This window comes from Sciurus vulgaris (genome assembly GCF_902686455.1).
Source record: "Sciurus vulgaris genome assembly, chromosome: 12".
Lineage (NCBI taxonomy): Eukaryota > Metazoa > Chordata > Mammalia > Rodentia > Sciuridae > Sciurus > Sciurus vulgaris.
In genome coordinates this window covers 85,908,021-85,934,581 of record NC_136473.1, presented here as the reverse complement: position 1 = coordinate 85,934,581, position 26,561 = coordinate 85,908,021, and the positions used below count along the sequence as shown (strand labels likewise).

General features: G+C 36.4%; 2 protein-coding genes across 4 annotated transcripts in view; both read right to left on the bottom strand.

The window, feature by feature from the left end:
* Positions 1–26,561, bottom strand: part of F13B (coagulation factor XIII B chain) — a 370,477-nt gene that overhangs the window by 53,493 nt on the left and 290,423 nt on the right. The window lies entirely within an intron of this gene.
* ASPM (assembly factor for spindle microtubules) overlaps positions 1–26,561 on the bottom strand; it is a 66,336-nt gene that overhangs the window by 14,052 nt on the left and 25,723 nt on the right. For all 3 annotated transcript variants that reach the window (XM_079107981.1, XM_079107979.1, XM_079107980.1), the window contains exons 14-19: positions 18,603–18,810; positions 18,334–18,476; positions 18,112–18,240; positions 8,726–8,920; positions 1,365–4,901; positions 604–1,002 (exon numbers count right to left, since the gene is read on the bottom strand). In XM_079107981.1, the coding sequence (XP_078964107.1) occupies positions 604–1,002; positions 1,365–4,901; positions 8,726–8,920; positions 18,112–18,240; positions 18,334–18,476; positions 18,603–18,810 (4,611 nt within the window). The remainder of the gene's footprint in view (positions 1–603; positions 1,003–1,364; positions 4,902–8,725; positions 8,921–18,111; positions 18,241–18,333; positions 18,477–18,602; positions 18,811–26,561) is intronic.

The following is a 26,561-nucleotide window of genomic DNA, read 5'->3' as shown; positions in this document are numbered from 1 at the left end:
ACAAAAATAGTTGAAGTACTCAATTTCAATTCCTGGATCCCTCTTTCTGTATGACAGTGAAAGTTTTTTGTTAATTTTTCTCAGTTCTCTAGTATTTTAAGGGATAATATTCTATGTTCCTCACATATTGGAGAATACATTAAACAAAATAACAAAATGCTTTAGAAGCCAAAAGTGCTGAACACTGAATAAAGTACATCTATCTAAGAAGCATCTCTGACTAACATATTATTAGAGGAATATAATTATCCTATTTCACCTAAATTATACCAAATAACACTTCACCTTAGTTTAAAATTTCCCCTTATAAAGTGCCAAATACAGAGATTCCATCTTTTCCAAATTCTTCCAGGAGTGCTATAATTAACACCTATGAATGCATGAAGTGCAGGGTGATCATGGTCCAAACTATTCCAGTTCTATGATGTCATGGCTGAATTATCATTGGTGTCTTCCCTAACTCTCAAAAAAATGTTCTACTTTGGAAAATAAAATGGTCACTTAAAGTACTATAATTCTTTATGGACTGCTTAAACTCATTTTATAAATTCCCACAAATACTGATCAAAATATTGAAGTTTTATATTTAAAATAAATAAATACCTGAATTTTTATGGTGCTACTTTTAATTTTATGAAACTTCCGCTTTTGAATAAATCCTTTGATTCTAGCTTGAATAATAACAACACTCTTCCTGATTTGTAAATAGACTTGTTTTTGGTGTTGTGCAGATAGACGGGCTCTGTAGTGATTTTGTAAAACCACCGCTGCTTTTCTACACAGTAAAAACTGCTTTCTGGTTTGCCATGTCCTGAAATAACGCTGTAAAGTGATAGCAGCTCTTTTCTGCTGAACAAATCTTCTTCGATACACCGCCATCTGAAGGAAGGACTGGATTTGGAGGGCAGCACATTTCTGCATTTCCAGTTTTCTTGTGACTTTATCACAAAGACCTTTTTGAATCATTACAGTAGCCCCACTTCGAGAATGATGCTCTCCTTCCTGGGAAAATCAGAGAAGTGTTACACCACCTTTGAATTTTAAGATCCCCACTTTGAAGAGCTTCATGTTGAGTTTTACTTTTGTAAGAGTTGAACAGATTGGTTAACAAGGCTGCCATCCTTTCCTCGTGTAGGTTTTCAAATTTCTGTCTGACATGCTATTAAAGGCAACTTGAATAGTTCAGATTTCTGAACTGCTAAAACACTTTTTCCTTCCTTTTGAACTCTGACACATGACCTACAATAATTTGTATAACAAAAATCAGTTTTATTTGCTCAATAAATAGCTTTGGCCCCGTGCATTAGGTAGAATGACTGAATTAGTGTGGCAGCCAGGAACAGACATTGGATATTACTTCTTACCTTAAAGCCTCTGGAAGAAGACTGTATACAACTGCCTGCTTGGGTTCCTGTTGCAGCTAATGCTCTGTATCTTCTTTGAACAGAAATTACTGTTGCTCTAAAGTGAAGATAATGTCTCCTTGTTTTAAAGGCTTTAAAATGCTTCTGAATAATAATGGCAGCCTCATGCTGTTTCTGAATTTGTTTCTTTATGTTCAAGTCCTGAAAACTTGCTTGAATGCTATTTGTTTCTTCCTTACACATATTGGATTGAAGAGCTTTCTGTTTCTTTTTATTTGCTCTATATTTGTCTTGTAATACTTTTGTAGCCCACTGAAGCTTTTGGTAGAAATAATATTGCTTATACATCTTATATGTGCTTTGTATTCTAATAGCAGCTCTGTGTTTCTCCCTTAAAAGCTGTCTTGCTTTCATTCCTTTATACGCAGCTTGAATGATCACAGCAGAATCCCATTGTTTGATAAAATTTTCTCTTTGCAATTTTGCAGCTCTGTATGTTCTATAATGATGCTGAATTATAATTGAGGCACGTTTCTTAGTCTGAAATGAAATGAATGTTCTGTGCATTCTGAAAGTAGCCTGAATGAGAACTGCAGCCCTGTGCATTTCTTGCATTTGTTTCCTTACCATCCACCCTCTGTATGATGACTGGATCCTAATAACTGCCTTTTGTAACTGAAGGAATTGTAAGTGATGCTTTGCATGAAGTTTTGCACGATATGTTCTCTGAATCCAAATAATAGTTTTCCTGAGAGAAAGGAATTTTCTTCTCATCATCAGAGTTCTAAATCTCCTCTGAATAAGTGCAGCAGCTAAATGCATAACTTTTAAATGTCTCCTAGTTTTCATGCCCCTGAAAGTGGCCTGAAGGCATATTGCAGAATGCCTCAATTTGTTGTACCTCTGAAATTGTTTGTCTCTTGCCTTCACTGCTCGGTATCTTTGCTGTACTATTTTTGTTGCCTTCTTTAACTTATTAAAATACATTTGCACCCTGTATCTTCTATAGTATGACTGAATAAGTGTTGCTGCAACTTGCATCTTTCTTAGAGCTTGTCTAACTCTTGCTCCTCTAAAACTTGCCTGAAGAATATTAACAGCCTTCAAAATTGTCAGGTACTTTTCACGCTGAATTTTACCTTGACAATATGCTCTATATCTTATTTGAATTACAACAGCTGCTCTTCTCATTGCATGGTATCTTACTCTTAACAGATACATTTTAAACATGGCTTTAATAAAAGTGGCTGCCATGTGCATGTGTTGAATATGTCTTCTTACTCTAATACCTCTATAAACAGCTTGGATTTTAATTGCTGTCTTCTTTAAATTAAGATATTCCTTTTGTTGATGGCTTGTAATTTTGATATCTCGATACCATCTCTGAATTATAATAGCTGAAGCTCTATAGATTGCATATTTCTTTTGGGCTCTGTAAGCTCTATATTTAGATTGTATAGTGACTGCTGCTTTGCTGCATTTCTTTATTCTTTTTCTCACTTTCATACCACGGTAAGCTGACTGTAAAACTACTACAGCCATTTTTGTTTTCAAATATAAATGATGCTGTGCTCTTCCAATGCTGTACGCCCTATAATACATTTGAATCAAAAGAGCAGCTTTTTTCATGAGTCTCCACCTCTTTTGTTGCACATGCATTCTATAGTATGACTGTATGATGGCTGCACACTTGTGCCTCCTTTGAATCTGTCTTCTCAGTGTTCTTCCTTTCCATGCAGACTGAAGCACCAATACGGCATGTCGGAGTTCAACATACTCCATACGTTGTTTCTTTCCTCTTGTCCATGCTCTTAGACGTTGCTGGATGACTAATGCTGCTGATTTTAACAATCTGAATTGTTTCTGGGCCTTGTTCATTCTAAAAGTAGACTGAATCTTGATTGCAGCTTGCCGCTCCCTTCTGATCTGCTGCCGGACTTTCCAGCCACGATAAGCAGATTGAAGAGAAATCACAGCTGCCCTTTTCTTTAAAAAATGTGTTCTTATATTATAAACAGACTTGTACGCCCTGTACCATCTCTGAATTTTCATTACAGACCAAAGCACAGATTGATATTTTACTCTTTTACTGTAGCCTCTAAAAGCAGTTTGAATTTTAAGAGCAGCTAAAGATTGTTGTTTCAGTAGTTGGCGTACTTTGTAACCTCTGTAGACTGCTTGCAAACAAGTAGCTGCTCTTTTGACTTGCAAGAAGTTCTTCCTCTGATTGACTTGTGCTTTGTATGCACGATAGAAATTCTGAATGACAACAACTGCTTTATAAGTTTGCAGGTAGTGCTGCCGCATCCTTCTCATTCTGAAATAAGACTGCAGCGAAACAGCAGCTTTTCTCCGCAATCTCATCTGCTTTCTGACCAGGTATCCTCTAACAAAAGCTTGCAATTTGATACAAGATTCACGCATCTGCACATATTCTTCTCTCTTTCGTGTAGCCATTTTTTGGGCACGGTACCACTGTTGAATTAATAGTGCAGCTTCTCTTAAAAGTAAATATTTTTTCCGTGCTTGTTTCATCTTGACAACTGACTGCAACTTTATTGTAGTATTTTTTAGACTCACAAATTTCTTTCTGGAAATATAAGCACGATAATATGATTGAATCTTTATAATAGATGTGAAGATACGAACAAATATTTTCCTGGCTTGCATCCCTCTATATGCAGACTGTAGAACAATGACAGCAGAACGTGTTCTCTGATAAGTTGCTAGAACTTTCCTGGCTGAAACGTAAGCTCGGAAATGAGTCTGAATTATAATGGCTGCTTTCTTCATCCTCTTATATTTCTGTAACTGTTGATATTTTCTTATGTGTGCCTGCAATTTGATAACAATCTTCTTAAAGTTTAAAAATCGAAATTTATCCTGTCGCATTCTCCAATATGATTGCAAAACACAAACAGCTTTCATTTGTCTGTATAAATTACGAGCCTTCATTCTCCGGAAAGCTGCCTGTAGTTGAATGGCTGCAGCTCGTTTCTGTAAGTAGTTGGTGCGCTCAGTCTTTCCTTTCAGATATGCTTTGTAGTGTTTCTGGATAGTCAATATGGACTCTTTCTTTCTTTTATATAACTTTTGGGCTTGAAAGCACCGAAATCTTCTCTGAATGATAACAATACAAGATCTAATGTGAAGATATTTCCGTAATTCCTTGTGCCTTCTATACCATGATTGTATGACAATAGCAGACTTTTCTTTAGTTTTTTTCCTGGAATGCCATTTTCTAAAAGCTCTTTGCAATATTACTGCAGCTCTTATTTGTAATTGCATTTTACGTTGCCTCCATCTTCTGAACACAGATTGGATTATAAGGGATGACGACTTTAACCTTTTATATCTTTCTTGATCTTGTTTTCTTCTTAAACAAGCACGCCAATGCTTTTGAATTGTGACCGTGGCCCAAAGATATCGTTTATAAGATGTAACAGCAATTATCATTCTTATTCTAGATTGCAGGATGATTGAATAATATTTCAATTTCAGAAATCTTTTTCTAGTAGAATATCTTCTCCAATACCCCTGAGAAAGGTAATAAAGGACAAAAAGTAAAATAGACGTTGCTTTCTATTCTTAATACTTTTGAAAATGCTAATTTTTCTAACATCATGCTTAAAAATGAACACATTAGAAAACCAATGTTTCATTGCTAACATCTTGTTTATAGTTTAATCTTTACATTGATACAGCTGTGGCCAATTCATAAATCCATTTCAATTCTGATTATATTTACACTGAATTTGTATTGTAGAGTCATAAGAACTATAAGCAAATTTGTTATAAGAAAAAGAATCAAAAGAAAACTATTATAATATTTTTGGTATCTATTGATTATATATAATTTCCTAAGAGTTTATTTCTGGATCTTAAATATTTTCTTTATTTCATGGTTGCTAAACTATCTTATGATGACTGGAAATTCTATATGAGGCATCCTATACTATAACATTATAGGACTGATAATATGAATATGTTGGCCCTCTGTTTCCATGGTTTCTATCCACGAATTCAAACAAGTAAGGGTGGAAAATGTTTCAAAAGAAAAAAGAAATGATTTGACTGTGTTGAACATGCATAGACTTTATTTTTTGCCATTATACAATAAAATCTAAAACTATTTACACAATACTGACATTGCATTGGGTATTAGAAATAATCTAAGAAAATTTAAAGCATACAGGAAAATGTGTATGTATATAGGTTATACACAAATACTATGCCATTTTGTAAAAGGAAATTGAATGTGCAGATTTGGATATCTGCTTGGATCCTAGAACGAAGGGACAATGGTACAGAGGTTTGAGAAATAAATGAGTTAGACCACTTTCAGGGTTATCATTGTCATTAAAAATAAAATTACTTCCTTTTACCAAATTTGGGGATTATAGATATAGTGTCAAAAAGTAGATTTCTGGAAACACTCAAAAGTAATAAAACTTTTGTCTCTTGAAAAGTCACAGTTATAATGTAGCTTCTTAGGCAACCAAACAATATGCTGGCTCAACAAACAGGACTGCAGACTTTCAAGCCAATTCTAGTTGCTGATATCTACATGATCCTAGGCTACTGGTAAGTTCTAGATAATTCTTACAGTAACCTTATCCAAAACCCTAAGACTGGGAGAGAGGGGTATTGTTTCCTACTACATCTTATTTTTTCCTTCATATAAGTAGGGCAGTATAGAGATTGGGTACCTCACTCTCCTACAGCACTATCCACTGTGCATGAAACTATGTTTATTCCACGCATATCTATACAAGGATTAGGACAGTGCATTCTGCTGACACTTTTCTTATAAATTTTATTGCCTTCTGTCTCTACTGAGTATCACATGAGGTTTTGTCCCTACTCTTTAGCCTGACAAGAAATGATGTACATACCGTTATTTTTCTTACTACGAAGAGATGTCTAATTATAACATGCATGTGCAGTCACAGAAAAACACTTAGTAAAATTTAAGTTTTCTTGCCAGAGGATCAAACAAGACAACCTTAAGGTACTGGAGAGTACAAGGGAGACAACAGAACTAGGGGAGCTCAGAAAGGCAACATGATAATGTTCTTTATGAATTTCAAGATTTACCACCAAGATGTATACAAGAGAATCTAGATTACAGCAGACTTTAAACTTATAGAATTGAAATAAGAAGCCACAATCTAGAATACATGCTGGCCACTGGGTGATATACATATGGAAATGATACCATGGAAGACTGATGAGAATTTGTGTGGCCCAAGCCAGCCAATGGATTACCTGCTAAAATTGAAGTGTCAACATTCTTCATAGGGTTCAAATAAAATGATCTTACGACATAACAAGTAAAATATTCAGAATGTAACTTAAAATTACTTGGCATACCACTTAATAGGAAAATATCAACTTGCACAGGAAAAAAGGATGTCAGTATGAGATGAAAAAGATGTTGTAATTACCTGATACCTTTGTGATTTTATTTTATTGGTACCAGGGATTTAACCCAGGGGGCACTTAACCTCTGAGCCACATCCCCAACCCTTTTTTATATTTTATCTATAGACAGGGCCTTGCTGAGTTGCTTAGGGCCTCGCTAAGTTGCTGACGCTGGCTTGAACTTGTGATCCTCCTGCCTTAGCCTCCCAAGCCACTGGGATTATAGTCATGCACCACTGTGCTCAGCCTGATATAGATTTTAAAGAAACTAAAGTAAAAATGTTCCAACATGTTGAAACTAATGGAAAGACAGAACATTTCAGTAAAGACATTAAAGATATAAACAAAACAAAAATGAGAGCACCAGAACTGAAAAACATTAGAACCAAAATAAGAATTATATTGGAAAGGCAAAATCACATAAAGAAGATGACTGATGAGTCAATAAACTGGACGATCAAAGATGATCAGAAGTCAATACAAACTATCCACACAAAACAAGAAAGAGAAAAATCACGTCAAAAAAGAACAGAGAGGTACTTCCTCAATTTGGTAGAGAACATTTAGGTAAACCTAGAGCTAACATCAAACTTAATGGTGAGAAACTAGACTTTTTTCCTCCTATGATCTGAAACAAAGCACAGTTGTAACATCTCAACACTCCTTAATCTATATCATATTAGAGTCCTGGCTAATGAAATTAAAGAAAATTAAAAGAATACAAATTATAAGGGAAGAAATAAAACTGTTTTTGTTCACAAACAATATGGCTATCTATCTAAAAAAATACCAAAGACTTTATAGAGAAAAAAGTCTCAGAATAATAAGTAAATAGTAAATGTATAAGCTATAATACTACTTACATTAACAGCAAAACAGTGAAATACTAAGGTGCATATCTAACAAAATATGTACAAAATCTATATGAGCAAGAATTCAAAGCTGATGAAAATCAGAAATTTAGACCTAAATATACCATGGTCATGTAATATATAGGAAGACTCAAAATTATCAAGATGTCAATTCTTTCTTTTGATTCAATCCAATCTCAATCAAATACTTAGGATATCAGCAAATTGATTCTAATATTATATGAAAAAAGCAAAGGACCCAGAATAGTCAACACAAAGAACATTACCTATTATGTCAAATAGACATTACATATTTTGGCTAAGAAGTAAACTAACATAGACATTCTATTGACTAATTACAAGTACTATTTCTATTACATACCAACTAAATTGATTTGGAAGGAAAATGTGTGTATTTGTTCCAAAAGAACTAGGATTAATCGTAAAAATAAAGAGAACTTGGTAAGGTATATGGATACACGAAGTAGAATGATATTGTATGTCACCATGTCCCATGCAGGGGAAGACTACAGATAAAACAAAGACAACAAGATGCATAGAACTAGAATTCTGTCTCCTTCAGAACAAAAAAGGCATTTCAATAATGTTTAAGTCTGAATATAACAAAAAGTTTCACAGGTAGTAAGGAGATGGTAAATATTGTTTAAATCAAATAGCCTTCTATATCCATGAATTCTGCATTATCAAATGCAACCAATAGCAGATTGAAAAAATTCCAGAAAAACAGTACCTGTTCTGAACATATACAGACTTTTTTCCTCATCATTATTCCCTCAACAATACAGCATAACAACCATATTCACAACACTTCTGTTATGTATTATAAATTAATATAGAAAATTTGAAATATACAGGAAGATGTACACAGAGTACATGTAAATACTATACACTGCAGATGTTGGTATCTAGAAGGGGGTCCTGGATTCAATCCAATTTGGATACTGGACAACTTTAGAAAACAAATTCTAATATATAATCATTGAAAACTTTGTCATATTTTTCCTTCTTCCTTAAAAAATGTCATTAGAAATGTTTAAGTTAAAAAATTTGTTCAGGATACTATACCTGAATGACTGTTGCTGATTTACTTTGCATATTTTCCAGTTTTTCCTTTTTTAACATTAATAATTTTCTCTGTGCTAAGATTCTTCTCCAATATTTCTGAATGATCAGTGCTGCATTAATCTTTTTTTTCGCTCGTTGTTTGGTTAGAAAATTTATTACAGCTGACTGGATAATTCTTGCAGCTTTGTCTCTCTCCTTAATAAACAAAACAAAAACCAGAAAATGTGAATTAAATAATTATTTAAGACCTTAAATTATTCTTTGTAAGATAATTAATTTTTAAGTTAATTAAATTACTACAAGGACTTTGGGGCAAAAGCAAATTATTTCAATTATTATTCTTTTTAAGTCAGACACCGTATAGGAAAGCAGATTATGTTCAAGAGTTGCCAAAATGTTAGCCATTTTAGATAGCTACTGAAAACTTGATCATAAATACAAATACAATGTAATTAAAAATTGAGGAGCAATAATGGTTGTAACCTATTTCTGAAATATCTATGATAAATTTTATTAGATAATGACTACTTGCTCTATTTTTCTTTGGTTTTGCAAATATTAAGTATAATATTGGTAAGCAAAGGGGGTAGGAAGATGAAAGAGTTAAAATAATCTGTTCAACTGATCAAGAGATCATTTCTCAGATTATTAAAAATGGCATTTTTCTCAGAACTTAAGAATGAACCTATTGTATATTAATGAAAAATTTTTTTACTGTTGGGATGACAAAAGGAAGCAGTAAATAACATCTCTATCCCTGAGTCCAGATCCTAAACATTTTGAAAAATAAAATAATGGAAACCAAAATACTGCTTTTAAAACTAATAAAGGATAAACAGAAAGATGATCTCAGGACAAACAAAATGGGTTTGCTAATTACTGCAAAATCAGACACTTGATGCCCAAACCCAAGCAGCATTAGCACTAGGATAAGCCACATAGAGCACAACATGGAAAATCAAAAGGAGATTCCTGCTGAAGGAAAGAACTGAGTCAAGCATCCCCAGTTTATTTTATTTTTTTGTTTTTTAGAAAATATGTTTTTAATATTTTATCTTCTCTTTGCATTTGTAACAAAATTCACTTCAATAATCACAGAATCCTTTTCTTCCAATGCCACAAACTGTATTACAAATGAAAACTGGTACTGCTGCTTATCAAAATATATGAGACAACTGATGTTTTTATATAAAACCACTTTATATGTTAACTTGTTCCCAAAAACCTTTTTTTCTGTTTTGGTCTGGTTAAAAAAAAAAAAAAAAAGTTACAAATATTTACAGTATTTTCTTCTGGTTAGATGAACATTATTACAAACTGACAAAGGGAACTTCATGAATAGACCACATAAAACAGAAGACAATGTCAGAGGCTCCTAGCTGTGCTTTTTTTTTTTTTAATTAAATACAGTACTGAAAATGTCCATCAAACCCTTGTCAATCCATATCTATTCTGTTCACATTTGAACTCCCATTTTTTTCTAAGTAGTCTATTCACCAATAGGAAAGACAAAGTAAAGGCCACTCTGCACTGGGTCTTTCAGAAAAACAAGAACACTCAGTCTTTGGTCAGAACAATGAGGTAATGAGGTCACATTTTGATGCAAAACTCTGCTTGGTCAGCAATCTTTATAATTAGTAATTTTTGGATGTGGGGGAATTTTTAAAAGATCTGGGTAGTTTCAATATGGCGGACTAGAGGGTGGTCGCATTTCATGTTGCTCCAGGACTCAGGATTCAAAAGAGGAGAAATTGAGAAACTTGGGACCAACTCAAAGCAGCCGGGCGAGTCTCTCCCTTTGGGGAGGCGTCCCGGATGGGACGGTAGTCCCGGAACGCAGGGAACTTTGTGAAGTAGAGCTGCCTGCGAGATGCCCCTCCGCCCGCTGGAGCAGTAAACTTGGACAACTGGGAGTATCGGAGAGGAGGCCGCTCAGCACAGCGCTGGGACTCAGAGCAACCACTGGGGCTCCGGGCGGTGGCCCAGAGGAGGGGCTGCGAGGAGAGCTGTTTGGACTCAGAGCGACCACTCCTGACGCCGGGGCCTGCGCGGAGGAGGAGGAGGAGAAGCAGTGCAGCGAGGCGCTTGGACTTGGAGCGACTGGCCAGAGCTATAGGCGGTTGCCAGAGGAGGAGCTGCTCCGTGAGCTGTTTGGACTCGGAGCGACCATTCCTGAACACCAGGGCCTGCCCTGAGGAGGAGGAGGAGAAGCGTGGCTGCTTGGATTCGGAGTGACCATACCAGAACTACGGGCGGTTGCCGGAGGAGGAGCTGCATGGCGAGCTGTTTGGACTCAAAGCGACCGTTCCTGAACCCCGGGGCCTGCCCGGAGGAGGAGGTGGAGGAGGAGGAGCGCAGCGGGTCGCTTGGACTCGCAGTGACTGCGTTGGAGCTCCAGGCGGCTGCTCAGAGGAGGAGGCAAGTGGTGAGTTGTTTGGATTTAAAGCGACCGCTCCTGAACACCAGGGGGCTGCCTGGAGGAGGAGCGCGGTGGGTCGCTTGGTCTCCAGTGGCCGCACCAGAGCTCCGGGCGGCTGCCTGGAGGAGGAGGAAGAACGGGGCAGGTCACGTGGACTTGGAGTGACTGCCCAGGGCTACGGGCGGTTGGCGGGAGGAGGAGGCTCGCAGTGAGTTGCTTGGACTCCTAGTGACCGCACCGGAACACCGGGCGGCTGTCTGGAGGAAGAGGCGTGTGGCGGGTCTCTGGGACTCGGAGCGATTGTACGGGGCCCCAGGTGGCTGCTCAGAGGAGGGGCCAAATAGCCAGGCGATTAGGTGCACAGCAGGGTCCCAGAACCTAAGAGGCTTCTTGGTGGAAGAGCAGCACAGAGACACGCTTAGGGGCGGCGGAGTGAAGGTTCCAGGACAGCGGGCAGATTCTCTGAGGAGGAGCAGCCTAAGGAGATTCATCTGCGAAGGGCGAGGCTCCCAGGCCCAGGAGGTAGGGTCGGGCCCCTGGGAACGTTGCAGAGGAAGGCAGCCCAGCCCAGGCAGTAGTTGTAGATTGAGGGGAACCTCTAGGAGGGGAAGCGACCAGCGAGACCTCCCCACCAGGTGAGTCTTCCCTGCCAGGTGAGGTACTCCCACAAGGATGGTAAAACCAGAGACACAGGCCCAAACAGGCCTTGCCTCAGCCCACAGCCTAGTTACCCTTTGGATGACCATTGGTCAGCAAGTGGAGGCACCTCTGCCCACTAGCAGGGAATATACCCCACGTGAAGGCCACCACTCCTAGAGAGGCAGCTTCCTTGTGGAGCACCAGTGAAAGAGCAAATGCAGGCATTGAATGATCGCACCAATCGACAGTTAAAAGAGCAAATACAGGAAGCAAAAGATCATTTCAATAAAGAGTTAGAGATATTGAAAAAAAAAAACAGAAATCCTTGAAATGAAGGAAACAATAAACCAAATTAAGAACTCCATAGAAAGCATATCCAGTAGGATAGAACACCTGGAAGACAGAACCTCAGACATTGAAGACAAAATGTTTAACCTTGAAAACAAAGTTGAACAAACAGAGAAGATGGTAAGAAATCATGAACAGAATCTACAAGAACTATGGGATATCATGAAAAGGCCAAATTTAAGAATTATTGGGATTGAGGAAGGCTTAGAGAAACAAACCAAAGGAATGAATAATCTATTCAATGAAATAATATCAGAAAATTTCCCAAATCTGAAGAATGAAATGGAAAATCAAGTTCAAGAGGCTTATAGGACTCCAAATACACAAAATTAAAACAGACCCACACCAAGGCACATTATAATAAAAATACCTAACATACAAAATAAAGACAGAATTTCAAAGGCTGTGAGAGAAAAGAACCAAATTACATTCAGGGGGAAACCAATACGGATATCAGCAGATTTTTCAATCCAGACCCTAAAAGCTAGAAGGGCCTGGAACAACATTTATCAAGCTCTGAAAGAAAATGGATGCCAACCAAGAATCTTATACCCAGCAAAACTTACCTTCAAATTTGACGATGAAATAAAATCCTTCCATGATAAACAAAAGCTAAAAGAATTTACAAAAAGAAAGCCAGCATTACAGAATATTCTCAGCAAAATATTCCATGAGGAAGAGATGAAAAACAAAAGAGCAAATCAGCAAAGGGAGGAATTATCCTAAAGGAATTGTCAAATAAAGGAGGAACCAAGTCGTGTCAAATAAATAAATAAAATTTAAAAAATGAACCAAACAACTGGGAAACCAAATCATATCTCAATAATAACCCTGAATGTTAATGGCCTGAATTCATCAATCAAAAGACACAGGCTGGCAGATTGGATTAAAAAGAAAGATCCAACAATATGTTGCCTGCAAGAGACTCACCTCATAGAAAAAGATACTCATAGACTAAAGGTGAAAGGATGGGGAAAAACATACCATGCACATGGACTCGGCAAAAAAGCTGGAGTATCCATCCTCATTTCAGATAGTGTGGACTTCAAGCCAAAGTTAGTCAGAAGGGATAAAGAAGGACATTTCATACTGCTTAAGGGAAGCATAAATCAGCAAGATATAACAATCATAAACATCTATGCCCAAACAGTGGCTCATCCATGTATGTCAAACAAATCCTCCTCAATTTCAGAAACCTAATAGACCATAACACAATAATACTAGGTGATTTTAACACACCTCTCTCACCACTGGACATATTTTCCAAACAAAAATTGAACAAAGAAACCATAGATCTCAATAACACAATCAATAATTTAGACTTAACGGACATTTATAGAATATACCATCCAACCAAGAGCGAATACACTTTCTTCTCAGTAGCACATGGATCCTTCTCTAAAATAGACCATATATTATGCCACAAAGCTAATGTTAGCAAATACAAGAGGACAGAGACACTACCTTGTATTCTATCAGATCATAATGGATTGAAGTTAGAAATAAATGAAAGAGTAAAAAACAAACTATTCCAACACCTGGAGATTAAACAATATACTATTATATGATGAATGGATAACAGAAGATATTAGGAAGGAAATTTAAAAATTCTTAGAGGTAAATGAGAACAAAGAAACATCATATCAAAATCTCTGGGACACTATGGAAGCAGTACTTAGAGGGAAATTTATTTCATAGAGGGCATTTAATAAAATAAGTAAAACTCAACAAATAAACAACCTAACACTACAGCTCAAAGCCCTAGAAAAAGAAGAACAGACCAGCACCAAAAGTAGTAGAAGACAGGAAATAGTTAAATTCAGAGCTGAAATCAATGAAATTGAAACAAAAGAAACAATACAAAAAATTGACAAAATAAATAGTTGGTTCTTTGAAAAAATAAACAAAATTGATAAACCTTTAGCCACACTAACAAAGAGAAGACGAGAGAAAACCCAAATCACTAAAATTCAGAATGAACAAGGAAATATCACAACAGACAGGATTGAAATACAAAACATAATTAGAAGCTATTATGAAAATCTATACTCCAACAAAATAGAAAATTTCGAAGACATCAACAGGTTCCTAGAGACATATGAATTGCCTAAACTGAACGAGGAGGACATACACAATTTAAATAGACCAATTTCAAGTACTGAAATAGAAGAGGTTATCAAAAGCCTACCAACAAAGAAAAGTCCGGGACCAGATGGGTTCTCAGCCGAGTTCTACAAAACCTTTAAAGAAGCGCTCATTCCAATACTCCTCAAAGTATTCCATAAAATAGAAGAGGAGGGAACCCTCCCAAACTCATTCTATGAAGCCAATATCACACTGATACCTAAACCAGACAGAGACACATCGAGGAAAGAAAATTTCAGACCAATATCCTTAATGAACATCGACGCAAAAATTCTCAACAAAATTTTAGCAAATCGCATACAAAAACATATTAAAAAGATAGTGCACCATAATCAAGTGGGTTTCATCCCTGGGATGCAAGGTTGGTTCAACATCAGGAAATCAATAAATGTAATTCACCATATCAATAGACTTAAAGTCAAGGATCACATGATTATTTCAATAGATGCAGAAAAAGCATTTGATAAAATACAGCATCCCTTCATGCTCAAAACACTAGAAAAAATAGGGATAGTGGGATCATTCCTTAACATTGTAAAGGCCATCTATGCTAAGCCCATGGCTAATATCATTCTAAATGGTGAAAAACTGAAAGCATTCCCCCTAAAAACTGGAACAAGGCAGGGATGCCCTCGTTCACCACTTCTATTCAACATCGTCCTTGAAACTCTAGCCAGAGCAATTAGACAGACCAAAGAAATTAAAGGGATATGAATAGGAAAAGAAGAACTCAAACTATCCCTATTTGCTGATGATATGATTATATACTTAGAGGAACCAGGAAATTCCACCAGAAAACTTTTAGAACTCATAAGTGAATTCAGTAAAGTAGTGGGATATAAGATCAATGCACATAAATGTAATGCATTTTTATACATAAGTGATGAATCTTTGGAAAGAATAATCAGGAAAACTACCCCATTCACAATAGCCTCGAAAAAAATAAAATACTTGGGAATCAAGCTCACAAAAGAGGTGAAAGACCTCTACAATGAGAACTACACTACACTAAAGAAAGAAATTAAAGAAAACCTTAGAAGATGGAAAGATCTCCCATGTTCTTGGATAGGAAGAATTAATATTGTCAAAAATGCCCTACTCCCTAAAGTGCTATACAGATTCAATGCAATTCCAATTAAAATCTCAATGACGTGCCTTACAGAAATAGAGCAAGCAATTATGAAATTCATCTGGAAGAATAAGAAACCCAGAATAGCTAAAGCAATCCTTAGCAGGAGGAGTGAAACAGGGGGTATCGCAATACCAGATCTTCAGCTCTATTACAAAGCAATAGGAACAAAAACGGCATGGTATTGGTACCAAAATAGAAAGGTAGATCAATGGTACAGAATAGAGGACACGGACACAAACCCAAATAAATACAACTTTCTCATACTAGACAAAGGGGCCAAAAATATGCAATGGAGAAAAGATAGCCTCTTCAACAAATGGTGCTGGGAGAATTGGAAATCCATATGCAACAGAATGAAACTAAACCCATATCTCTCACCATGCACGAAACTAAACTCAAAATGGATTAAGGACCTCGGAATCAGACCAGAGACCCTGCAAATTATAGAAGAAAAAGTAGGTCCAGATCTTCAACATGTCGGCTTAGGACCAGACTTCCTCAACAGGACTCCCATAGCACAAGAAATAAAAGCAAGAATCAATAACTGGGATAGATTCAAACTAAAAAGCTTTCTCTCAGCAAAGGAAACTATCAGCAATGCGAAGAAAGAGCCTACAGAGTGGGAGAAAATCTTTGCCAATCATACTTCAGATAGAGCCCTAATCTCCAGAATTTATAAAGAACTCAAAAAACTCTACACCAAGAATGCAAATAATCCAATCAACAAATGGGCTAAGGAAATGAATAGACACTTCACAGAAGAAGATCTACAAGCAATCAACAAACATATGGAAAAATGTTCAACATCTCTAGTAATAAGAGAAATGCAAATCAAAACCACCCTAAGATTCCATCTCACCCCAATTAGAATGGCGATTATCAAGAATACAAGCAACAACAGGTGTTGGAGAGGATGTGGGGGAAAAGGTAAACTCATATATTGCTGGTGGGGCTGCTAATTAGTACAGCCACTCTGGAAAGCAGTGTGGAGATTCCTTAGAAAACTTGGAATGGAACCACCATTTGACCCAGCTATCCCACTCCTTGGCCTATACCCAAAGGACTTAAAATCAGCATACTACAGGGATACAGCCACATCAATGTTCATAGCTGCTCAATTCACAATAGCCAGATTGTGGAACCAACCTAGATGTCCTTCAATTGATGAGTGGATAAAGAAACTGTGGTAATATATACAATGGAATATTACTCAGCCATAAAGAATGATAAAATTATGGCATTTGCAGACAAATGGATGAAACTGGAGAATATCATGCTAAGTGAGATAAGCCAATCTCAAAAAAACAAAGGTCGAATGATATCGCTAATAAGTGGATGAGGACACATAATGGGGGGAGGGAAGGGTTAGTGTGAGGGTTAGAGTTAGGTTAGGGAGGGGGGCAAGAATGGAGGAAGGAAGGACTGTATAGAGGGAAAAGAGGGGTGGGAGGGGTGGGGGGAAGGGAAAAAATAACAGAATGAATCAAACAACATTACCCTATGTAAATTTATGATTACACAAATGGTATGCCTTTACTCCATGTACAAGCAGAGAAACAACATGTATCACATTTGTTTACAATAAAAAAGAAAAGAAAAAGAATAGCCAAGGAAATCTTGACTTTTTCATATTTATAAGCATCAAATAAAATGGAAACAGAAGAAAAAAAAAAGAAGAATCGCCAAGGAAATCTTCAAGAAAAGAATGCAGCTGGAGGATTCACTTTTCAGAATCTTATACCACTTTTTAAGATATAGTAATTATTACTCCATGGCTAAATAAGCCAAGAAAACAGAGAATTTGAGTTTATGACAAAAATGAAATTGGGGAAAAGATGGCCCTTTCAATAAATGATTCTGGGTCATTTAAAAATCAATACATAACAGAATGAATCAAAAACTATTACCCTATGTAAATGTATGATTACACAAACGGTATGCCTCTACTTCATGTACAGAGAAACAAGATGTATCCCATTTGTTTACAATAAATATGAATTAAAAAAAAAAAAAAAAAAAGATCTGGGTAAAGGAGAAAGGCCAGAGTATGATTCTTTTTAATGACACCAAAAATAGATATTTAAATATTTGTTATTACAGGTCCTACACAGATCCAAGTACTGAAAACTGCAAAAAAAAAAAAAAAAAAAAAAAAAAAAAAACTGCTGAGAGTGTTGAGTTAAACTTGCTTAGCTTATTTTTCACAAATTTACAAAGCAGACAATGTTACTCCTCATCCCCTAGGGCAGACTAAGTGAAAAGGTGGACAGAGGTGGAAAGGTATCAAATGAAGGAAATAGGAGCAATTAGGGAGAAACATTCATACCTTGTCATCTCAAAACACATACATGTAATCATTAAATTTATTTTAATAACTTTATGGATCAGTAAATCTAAAATTCATATCAAGAACCAATCAACTGGGGCTGGAGTTATAGCTCAATGGTAGGGCACTTGCCTAGAATGTGTAAGGCACTGGGTTCGATTCTTAGCACCACATATAAATAAATAAATAAAATAAAGGTCCATCAACAACTAAAAAATACATTTTTTAAAAAAGAACCAATCAACTGGAGGCTGGGAAATAGCTCAGTGATAGAGCACTAGCCAAGCATGCCCTGGGATTTGATCACCAGCACCATTTAAAAAAAAAAAAAAAAGAAATCAAAAAATTCATATTATGTTTCCATTTTCTAGGATTACCTGATGGAGCTTTAGTTTTGTTTTTATTTTATATTTTCTCCATGTTGTCTGTATAAGTCGAGCAGCTCTTATTTCTTTACGAAGATCTAAAAGCCTTGCACAAAGAAATGACAAATAGGTAATAACCACCTAAGAAAACACAAAAGATAAATATAGATCAATGGAGAATATACACTCACTGTCATACTCTGAGAATTAAGAGTTTAAGAAACCCTAATTTACCTTTTCGTCTGGAATTGTATTTGACATATCTGAATGATGAATCATAGCAGGTATTCCACCAAGGTCTCTAACTGCAGACCTGATCAAGTGAAAATTTTTCTTTTCATTTTCTAGAAGTTCTTTGTGGAGTTCTGATGTATTTTCTATCATGCAAGTTAAAAAAAAAAAAAAAGAGAGAGAGAAAAAGAAAGAAAGAAATTAGAATGCTAATTAGCAAAAATCAGAGATGGCAAAGAACCAGAAAAGTTGATCAACAAAAAAGGACTAACCATGATCAAAGGATTTAAGAGAAATGTCCAGAGTACTGTCATCAGATTCAGATGAAGAATTTAATACCACTGAACCAGTTTGTGTGCATTCCACAGTTTGAGTAGTACGCTGACATATATCACCAAAAGGCACATAGCAAGGATGGTAGTGGTGGATCAGGTAACATAGCACACGGCCATCTGAGAAAGATACTGTAAAATTCTCCACCTGATTGGAAATACCAGAAAAATAATTATTTGTTTTTAAATGCTAATATAAATCTTTATAGTCCATTATATCCTTTTAGTAGTTGAAGAATATCATACTAACTCCTAACAGTATCTAGTATACCATATTCACAGCCAAATTCTCAAATATTAAATCCAAGCCATTTCAAAAGAATGATTTTATTATATTATTACTGTCTTGGATTAGATAGTATCAATCGAAACTTCATTTCCTTCCCAGAACCTCAGAATGTGACATTGTTTGGAAACAAGGTCATTACAGATATAATTAAATGACATGAGGTCATAGAGGTAGAGTGGGTTCTTAATCCATTATGACTGGTGTCCTTTTAAGAAGAAAGACACACATAGACAGAAACACAAGAATACCATTTGATGGGAAGAGGCAGAGACTTAAATAATGTATCTATGAGTCAAGGAATACCAAGGACTGCTGGCAACCACCAGAAATTAAAAGCATGACACAGTCTTCCCTAGAGCCTTTAGTGAGAACATGTTAGCTTCTCAGCCATGGTTTCAGACTTCTAGTCTCTAGAACAGAGAATAAAATAAAGGTCTAGTTTGTAGTAATGGGTTGTAGCTGCCTTAGGAAAATATAATAACTATAGTCAATTATCATTATCCATAAACACTGAATAGGGAATATTGACCATTTGTCATAGGGAAAACAGAGTTAAATTCATGTGACATTTTCATCAATCCATAGATGGCATTGTTCTATGTATGTTTCTGATTCAGTAATATTAAAGCATGGCCAAAGCAGAACACTCAATGCCTGAACAAAGTTTACTTAATGTACATATTTTGTTTGGAACATCACAGTTTTCTCTTAGGAACACTGCACATGTACTACACTTGATGGCCTTTTAAACAAGAATATAAAAACAAAATGGACAAAAATGAAGAAAAGAATTGCACTCAATAAACTACTAAAAAAACATTTGGAAAGATCCAAGATGGCCGACTAGAGGGAGGCTGAGTTCCTTGTTGCTCCATAACAAGGGTTTTAAGCAGAGGATATCTGTTTCTCAGTTAGGCAGTTTTTGCTGTTTATCTATCCCCTGCTGTTTACCCCCATTTGTCTACTGTGATCACCGCAGTCTGCCAGCATATTGACTACTTTTAGAGTACAGATTGCTCACTAACTGACACCTATCATCTGCCATTTGCCTGCCTCTTGCCTGTCTATCGCTTGCCTTTCACCTACCCAGCACCCACTGCCTGAGGTTCACCTGCTGATCGTCTGACAGCAGGCAGCAGACTGACCTCAGACCGCCAGTGGAGCGCCAGCTGCCTGCTGTTGCCTGGAAGTCCACTGTCACAGTACCCGCAGGTTTGGTTACACATGGCTGTCGCCATTTTGAGACAAAACAGCCAGGACCTGTAGGACTCCTGGCAGAACTGACTGGGCCCGGTCTGCAGGATCCCTCAGTCAGACCAACCACTCCCTGCCTCCAGGGCCCCCAGACCGACTAACTGTGCCCTGCCTCCAAGATCCCACAACCAGATGGGCCACACCCCACTTCCAGGACCTCCAGCTGACCACGCTCACACCCGACCTGCAGCTCCCCATTTGCCAACACATTTGGAAGCCAGAGTGGCCAACTTGGATTATCCTGGAAGCTGTAACTCCCATCCTTAGGTGGGGCAAATGTCATCCTGTGACACCTGCTGGAGACTGAAGCTCATTGTCAGGTACCTCTCATGCACCAGGCTACTGAAGACTGGGAGGTTTGAATAGTATATGACTGTTATAGTGTAGATTCTTTTTCTTTTTTCTTTCCTCCTTTTTGAAAATTTTTTAAGTTTTTATTTCTTTATTTTTCTTGCTCTATTTTCCTTTTGTTTACCTATTTCCTCAGAGTCTCTTTCTCCCTTTTCTCATGCTAACAACCGACTTCTTTTGATTACACTTTCACTCTTTCTATGATCTAGAACTTCTGTATACTCTTTTCTTATCCCATTAACAGCTACATCCTACACCCTTGCCCATCCTCTTTGTCCTCCATTAGAAACTGCAAGACCTTATTTCAAATCTATTTGTTATACTGTAGATATTAATTGAACTCATTCTATTTACTATGACAATATTGCTAACATTCACAGGGGTTATTTGGTTTAGGGTTGCATATTGCCTGTACTGGGGACGGCTAATATTGAATTCCCCCTTAAAAAAAAGGTTTTGGAAACCTAGGGTCACTATAAGCCTACACAGGGGAAACTATAATACCCCAGATCTGCACTGATGGGGGGAAGATACATGAACAACATGAAAAAACAAGGGAAGAAAATGATCCAAACAAACCTAGGTTCTATATTAATAGAATCCAGTAACAGCATGGTAGAAGAAATCTCAGAAAAGGAATTCAGAATATACATAATTAAAATGATTCGTGAAGCAAAGGATGAGATAAGAGAGGAAATGCAGGCAATGAATGATCACACCAATAAGCAGTTGAAAGAGCAACTGCAGGAAGCAAAAGACCATTTCAACAAAAAGAGAGTCTCAAAAAATAAAAATAAAAACAAACAAACAAAAAAAATGGAAATCATTGAAATGAAGGAAACAATAAACCAAATAAAAAACTCAATGGAAAGCATCACCAAAAGATTAGACCACTTGGAAGACAGAACTTCAGACAATGAAGACAAAATATTTAATCTTGAAAATAAAGTTGCCCAAACAGAGAAGATGGTAAGAACTCATGAACAGAATCTCCAAGAACTATGGGACATCATGAAAAGACCAACTTTAAGAATTATCGGGATTGAGGAAGGCACAGAGATACAAACTAAAGGAATGAACAACCTATTCAATGAAATAATAGCAGAAAATTTCCCAAACCTGAAGAATGAAATGGAAAATCAAATACAAGAGGCTTACAGAACACCAAATGCACAGAATCGCAACAGATCCACACCAAGGCACATTATAATGAAAATGCCTAACATACAATATAAAGATAGGATTTTGAAGGCTGCGAGAGAAAAGCATCAGATTACATATAGGGGGAGACCAATATGAATAGCAGCCGACTTCTCAACCCAGACTCTAAAAGCTAGAAGGGCCTGGAACAACATTTCAAGCCCCGAAAGAACATGGTTGCCAACCAAGAATCCTATACCCAGCAATACTAACCTTCAGATTTGAAGATGAAATAAAATCCTTCCATGACAAACAAAAGTTAAAAGAATTTACAAATAGAAAGCCTGCACTACAGAATATTCTCAACAAAATATTCTGTGAGGAGGAAATGAAAAACAACAATGGAGGTCAGCAAAAGGAGGAACTATCTTAAAGGAAAAACCATTCAAAGAAACCAGGTCAAGTTAAAAGCCAAAAATAAGCCCAAATGACTGGGAATACAAATCATATCTCAATAATAACCTGAACGTTAATGGCCTAAACTCATCAATCAAAAGACATAGACTGGCAGAATGGATTAAAAAGAAAGACCCAATAATATGCTACCTTCAAGAGACTCATCTCATAGAAAAAGACATCCACAGACTAGAGGTGAAAGGATGGGGAAAACCTACCATGCACATGGACTCCGTAAAATAGTGGTGGTTTCCATCCTTATTTCAGATAAAGTAGACTTTATGCCAAAGTTAGTCAAAAGGGATAAAGAAGGATATTTCATACTGCTTAAGGGAACCATAAACCAGGAAGACAGAACGATTCTAAATATTTATGCCCCAAATAATGGTGCATCCATGTACATCAAACAAATCCTTCTCAATTCCAGGAATCAAATAGACCACAACACAATAATTCTTTGTCTTTAACACACCGCTGTCACCACTGGATAGATCTTCCAAACAAAAACTGAACAAAGAAAACATAGAACTCAATAACACAATCAATAACCTAGACTTAACAGACAAATACAGAATATTCCATCTATCAACCAGCAAATTCACTTTCTTCTCAGCAGCACATGGAACCTTCTTGAAAACAGACCATATGTTATGCCACAAAGCAACCCTTAGGAAATGCAAAACAATAGAGATACTGCCTTGTGTTCTATCAGATCATAATGGAATGAAATTAGAAATCAATGACAAAATAAAAAACAGAAATTACTCCAACAACTGGAGACTAAATAATATGCTATTGAATGAAGCATGAGAACTGAAAACATCAGGGATGAGATAAAAAAATTCTTAGAGGTAAATGAGAATGACCATACAACATATTAAAATCTCTGGTACACTATGAAAGCAGTACTAAGAGGAAAATTCATTGCATGGAGCACATTCAAGAAAAGAATAAAAAGTCAGCAACTAAATGACCTAACATTACAGCTTAAAGCCCTAGAAAAAGAAGAACAGATCAATACCAAAATTAGTAGAAGACAGAAAATAATTAAAATTGGAGCTGAAATCAATGAAATTGAAACAAAAGAAACAATTTGAAAATTGACAAAACAAAAAGTTGGTTCTTTGAAAAAGTAAACAAAGTAGACAAACCCTTAGCTATTCTAACAAAAGAGAAGGATAGAGAAAACTCAAATTACTAAAATTGGTAATAGAAAAGGAAGTATCACGGCAGACACCACTGAAAGGCACAATATAATGAGAAGCTACTTTGAAAATCTATACTCCAACAAAATATATCACATCAATAGATTTAAGGTTAAGAATCATATGGTTATTTCAATTGATGCAGAAAAAGCATTCAACAAAATACAACACCCCTTCATGCTCAAACACTAGAAAAAATAGGGACAGTAGGAATGTACCTCAACATTTTAAAGGTTATTTAAGCCAACATCATTTTTAATGGAGAAAAAATGAAAGCACTCCCTTTAAAAACCGGAACAAGACAAAATGCCCTCTTTTACCACTTCTATTCAACATTGTCCTTTAAATATTAGCCAGGGCAATAAGACTAAAGAAATTAAAGGGATACAAATAGGAAAAGAGGAACTCAAGCTGTCACTATTTGCTGATGACATAATTCTTTATTTAGAGGATCCAAAAAACTCCACCAGAAAACTTCTAGACCTCATAAATGAATTCAGCAAAACAGCAGATTATAAAATCAACACACATAAATCTAAAGCATTTTTATTCATAAATGATGAAACATCTGAAAGGGAAATGAGGAAAACAACTCCATTCACAATAGCCTCAAAAAAATAAAATACTTAGGAATCAATCTAACCAAAGAGATGAAAGATCTCTACAATGAAAATTACAGAACATTAAAGAAAGAAATTGAAGAAGACCTTAGAAGACAGAAAGATCTCCCATGTTCTTGGATAGGCAGAATTAATATTATCAAAATGACCATAATTCCAAAGGCACTATACAGATTTAACACAATTCCAATTAAAATCCCTATGACATTTCTCATAGAAATAGAAAAAGCAATCATGAAATACACCTGGAAGAACAAAAGACCCAGAATAGCCAAAGCTATCCTGGGCGGGAAGAGTGATGCAGGAGGTATCACTATACCAGATCTTAAACTCTACTATAGAGCAATAGTAACAAAAATGGCATGGTATTGGCACCAAAATAAACAGGTAGATCAATGGTACAGAATAGAAGACATGGAGACACACCCACATAAGTACAGTTATCTGATATAAGACAAAGGTGCCAAAAACTTACAATGGAGAAAAGATAGCCTCATCAACAAATGGTGCTGGCAAAACTGAAAATCCATATGCAGTAAAATGAAATTAAACCCCTATCTCTCACCCTGTACAAAACTCAACTCAAAATGGATCAAGGATCTAGGAATTAAAACTGAGACCCTTCACCAAATAGAAGAAAATGTAGGCCCAAATCTCCATCACGTTGGCTTAGGACCAGACTTCCTTAACAAGACCCCCATAGCGCAATAAATAAAAGCAAGAATCAATAAATGGGATGGATTCAAACTAAAAAGTTTTTTCTCAGCACAGGAAACAATCAATAATGTGAAAAGAGAGCCTACAGAGTAGGAGAAAATCTTTTCCATGCACACTTCAGACAGAGCACTAATCTCCAAAGTTTATGAAGAACTTACAAAACTTTACACCAAAAATACAAAGAACCAAATCAATAAATGGGCTAAGGAACTGGGCAGACACTTCACAGAAGAAGATATACAGGTGATCAACAAATATATGAAAAAGTGCTCATCATCCCTAGTAATTAGAGAAATGCAAATTAAAACCACCCTAAGATTTCAACTAACTCCAATTAGAATGGCTATTATCAAGAACACAAGCAATAAGAAGTGTTGATGATGTGGGGAAAAAGGCACACTCATACATTGCTGGTAGAGTTGCAAATTGGTGCAGCCACTCTGTAAAGCAGTATGGAGATTCCTCAGAAAACTCGAAATGGAACCACCATTTGACCCAGCTATCCCACTCCTCGGTTTATACCCAAAGGACTTCAAATCAGCATACTACAGTGTTGCAGCCACATCAATATTCATAGCAGCTCAATTCACAATAGCTAGATTATGGAACCAACCTAAATGCCCTTCAACTGACAAATGGATAATGAAACTGTGGTATGTATACACAATGAAATATTACTCAGTCAAAGAAGAATACATTTATGGCATTTGCTGGTAAATGGATGAAGTTGGAAAATATCATGCTAAGTGAAATAGGTCAAACCCATAAAACCAAAGGCCGAATGTTTTCTCTGATAAGTGCATGACAATATATATTGAAGGGGGATGGCAGGGGGAAGAAAAGAATGAAGGAACTTTGGATGGTGTTGAGGAAAAAGGGGTGGGAGGGGGTGGGGGACAGAAAGTAGAATGAAACAGAAGTATTACCCTATGTATAAGTATGATTACATGAATGGTGTGAATTTACATACCCTATGTATGTGTATGATTACATGAATGGTGTGAATCTACATTGTGTACAACCATAGAAATGAAAAGTTGTACCCCATTTGTATACAATAGACCAAAATGCAGTCTGTAAAAATAAAAAAGATTTTAATTAAAAAAAAAAAAGAACATTTGTTCACAAAATAAGAGCTGAAACAAGGAGGCAATCTGTGGTCTTGTTTGACTCCTGCTGGGAATGAATGCCTCAGCATTTGCACATGTAAGTGAATGAACAAATTACTGTCAGTATAGTTTTAGCATAAGAAATAAATTTTAGTGTGTTTTAGAATTCATTAATAATGATGATCAACTATATCTTCCTTGTATAATATTATACATATATACTTTATCTAATCACTTCTTTGAGGTAGAACAATTTACCATGTTTAGTTACACATTTTATACCATTGTCCCAGCTTTATACTCCTTACTAAGTAATTTATCTATGTGTGCAACTTTTTTTCATGTACTTACACTAAAAATATATCTTGTACAGAAATACAGTATTAAGCTAACATGATTATAGAAAGACTAAACTCAGATTTTTTTTTTCCTCTTAATACCCAGTGGTAAGGTTGTCTGTTGTCACTTTCTGTATGGGGGGTTTATTTTTATTTACCTTTATAGTACAATAATGATTATTTCATACACTGTTGTGAGCAATTAATAAATCATAGCTTTGAACTATGCAAACCTCGGACAGTGAGACCTGCTTCTGGGAACTCTGTGGTGCCAAAGTACCAGGGGAAAGCCCATGTGCAAGATGGCTCCTGTTGACTGGGAGGATTCCTGCTTGTCCTGAAATTCACTAGTTCAAAAAGCCTTGATTTAAAATGCCCAAAGGCAGAAGAGATGGGCATACCTGCTAAGTCCCAACCATA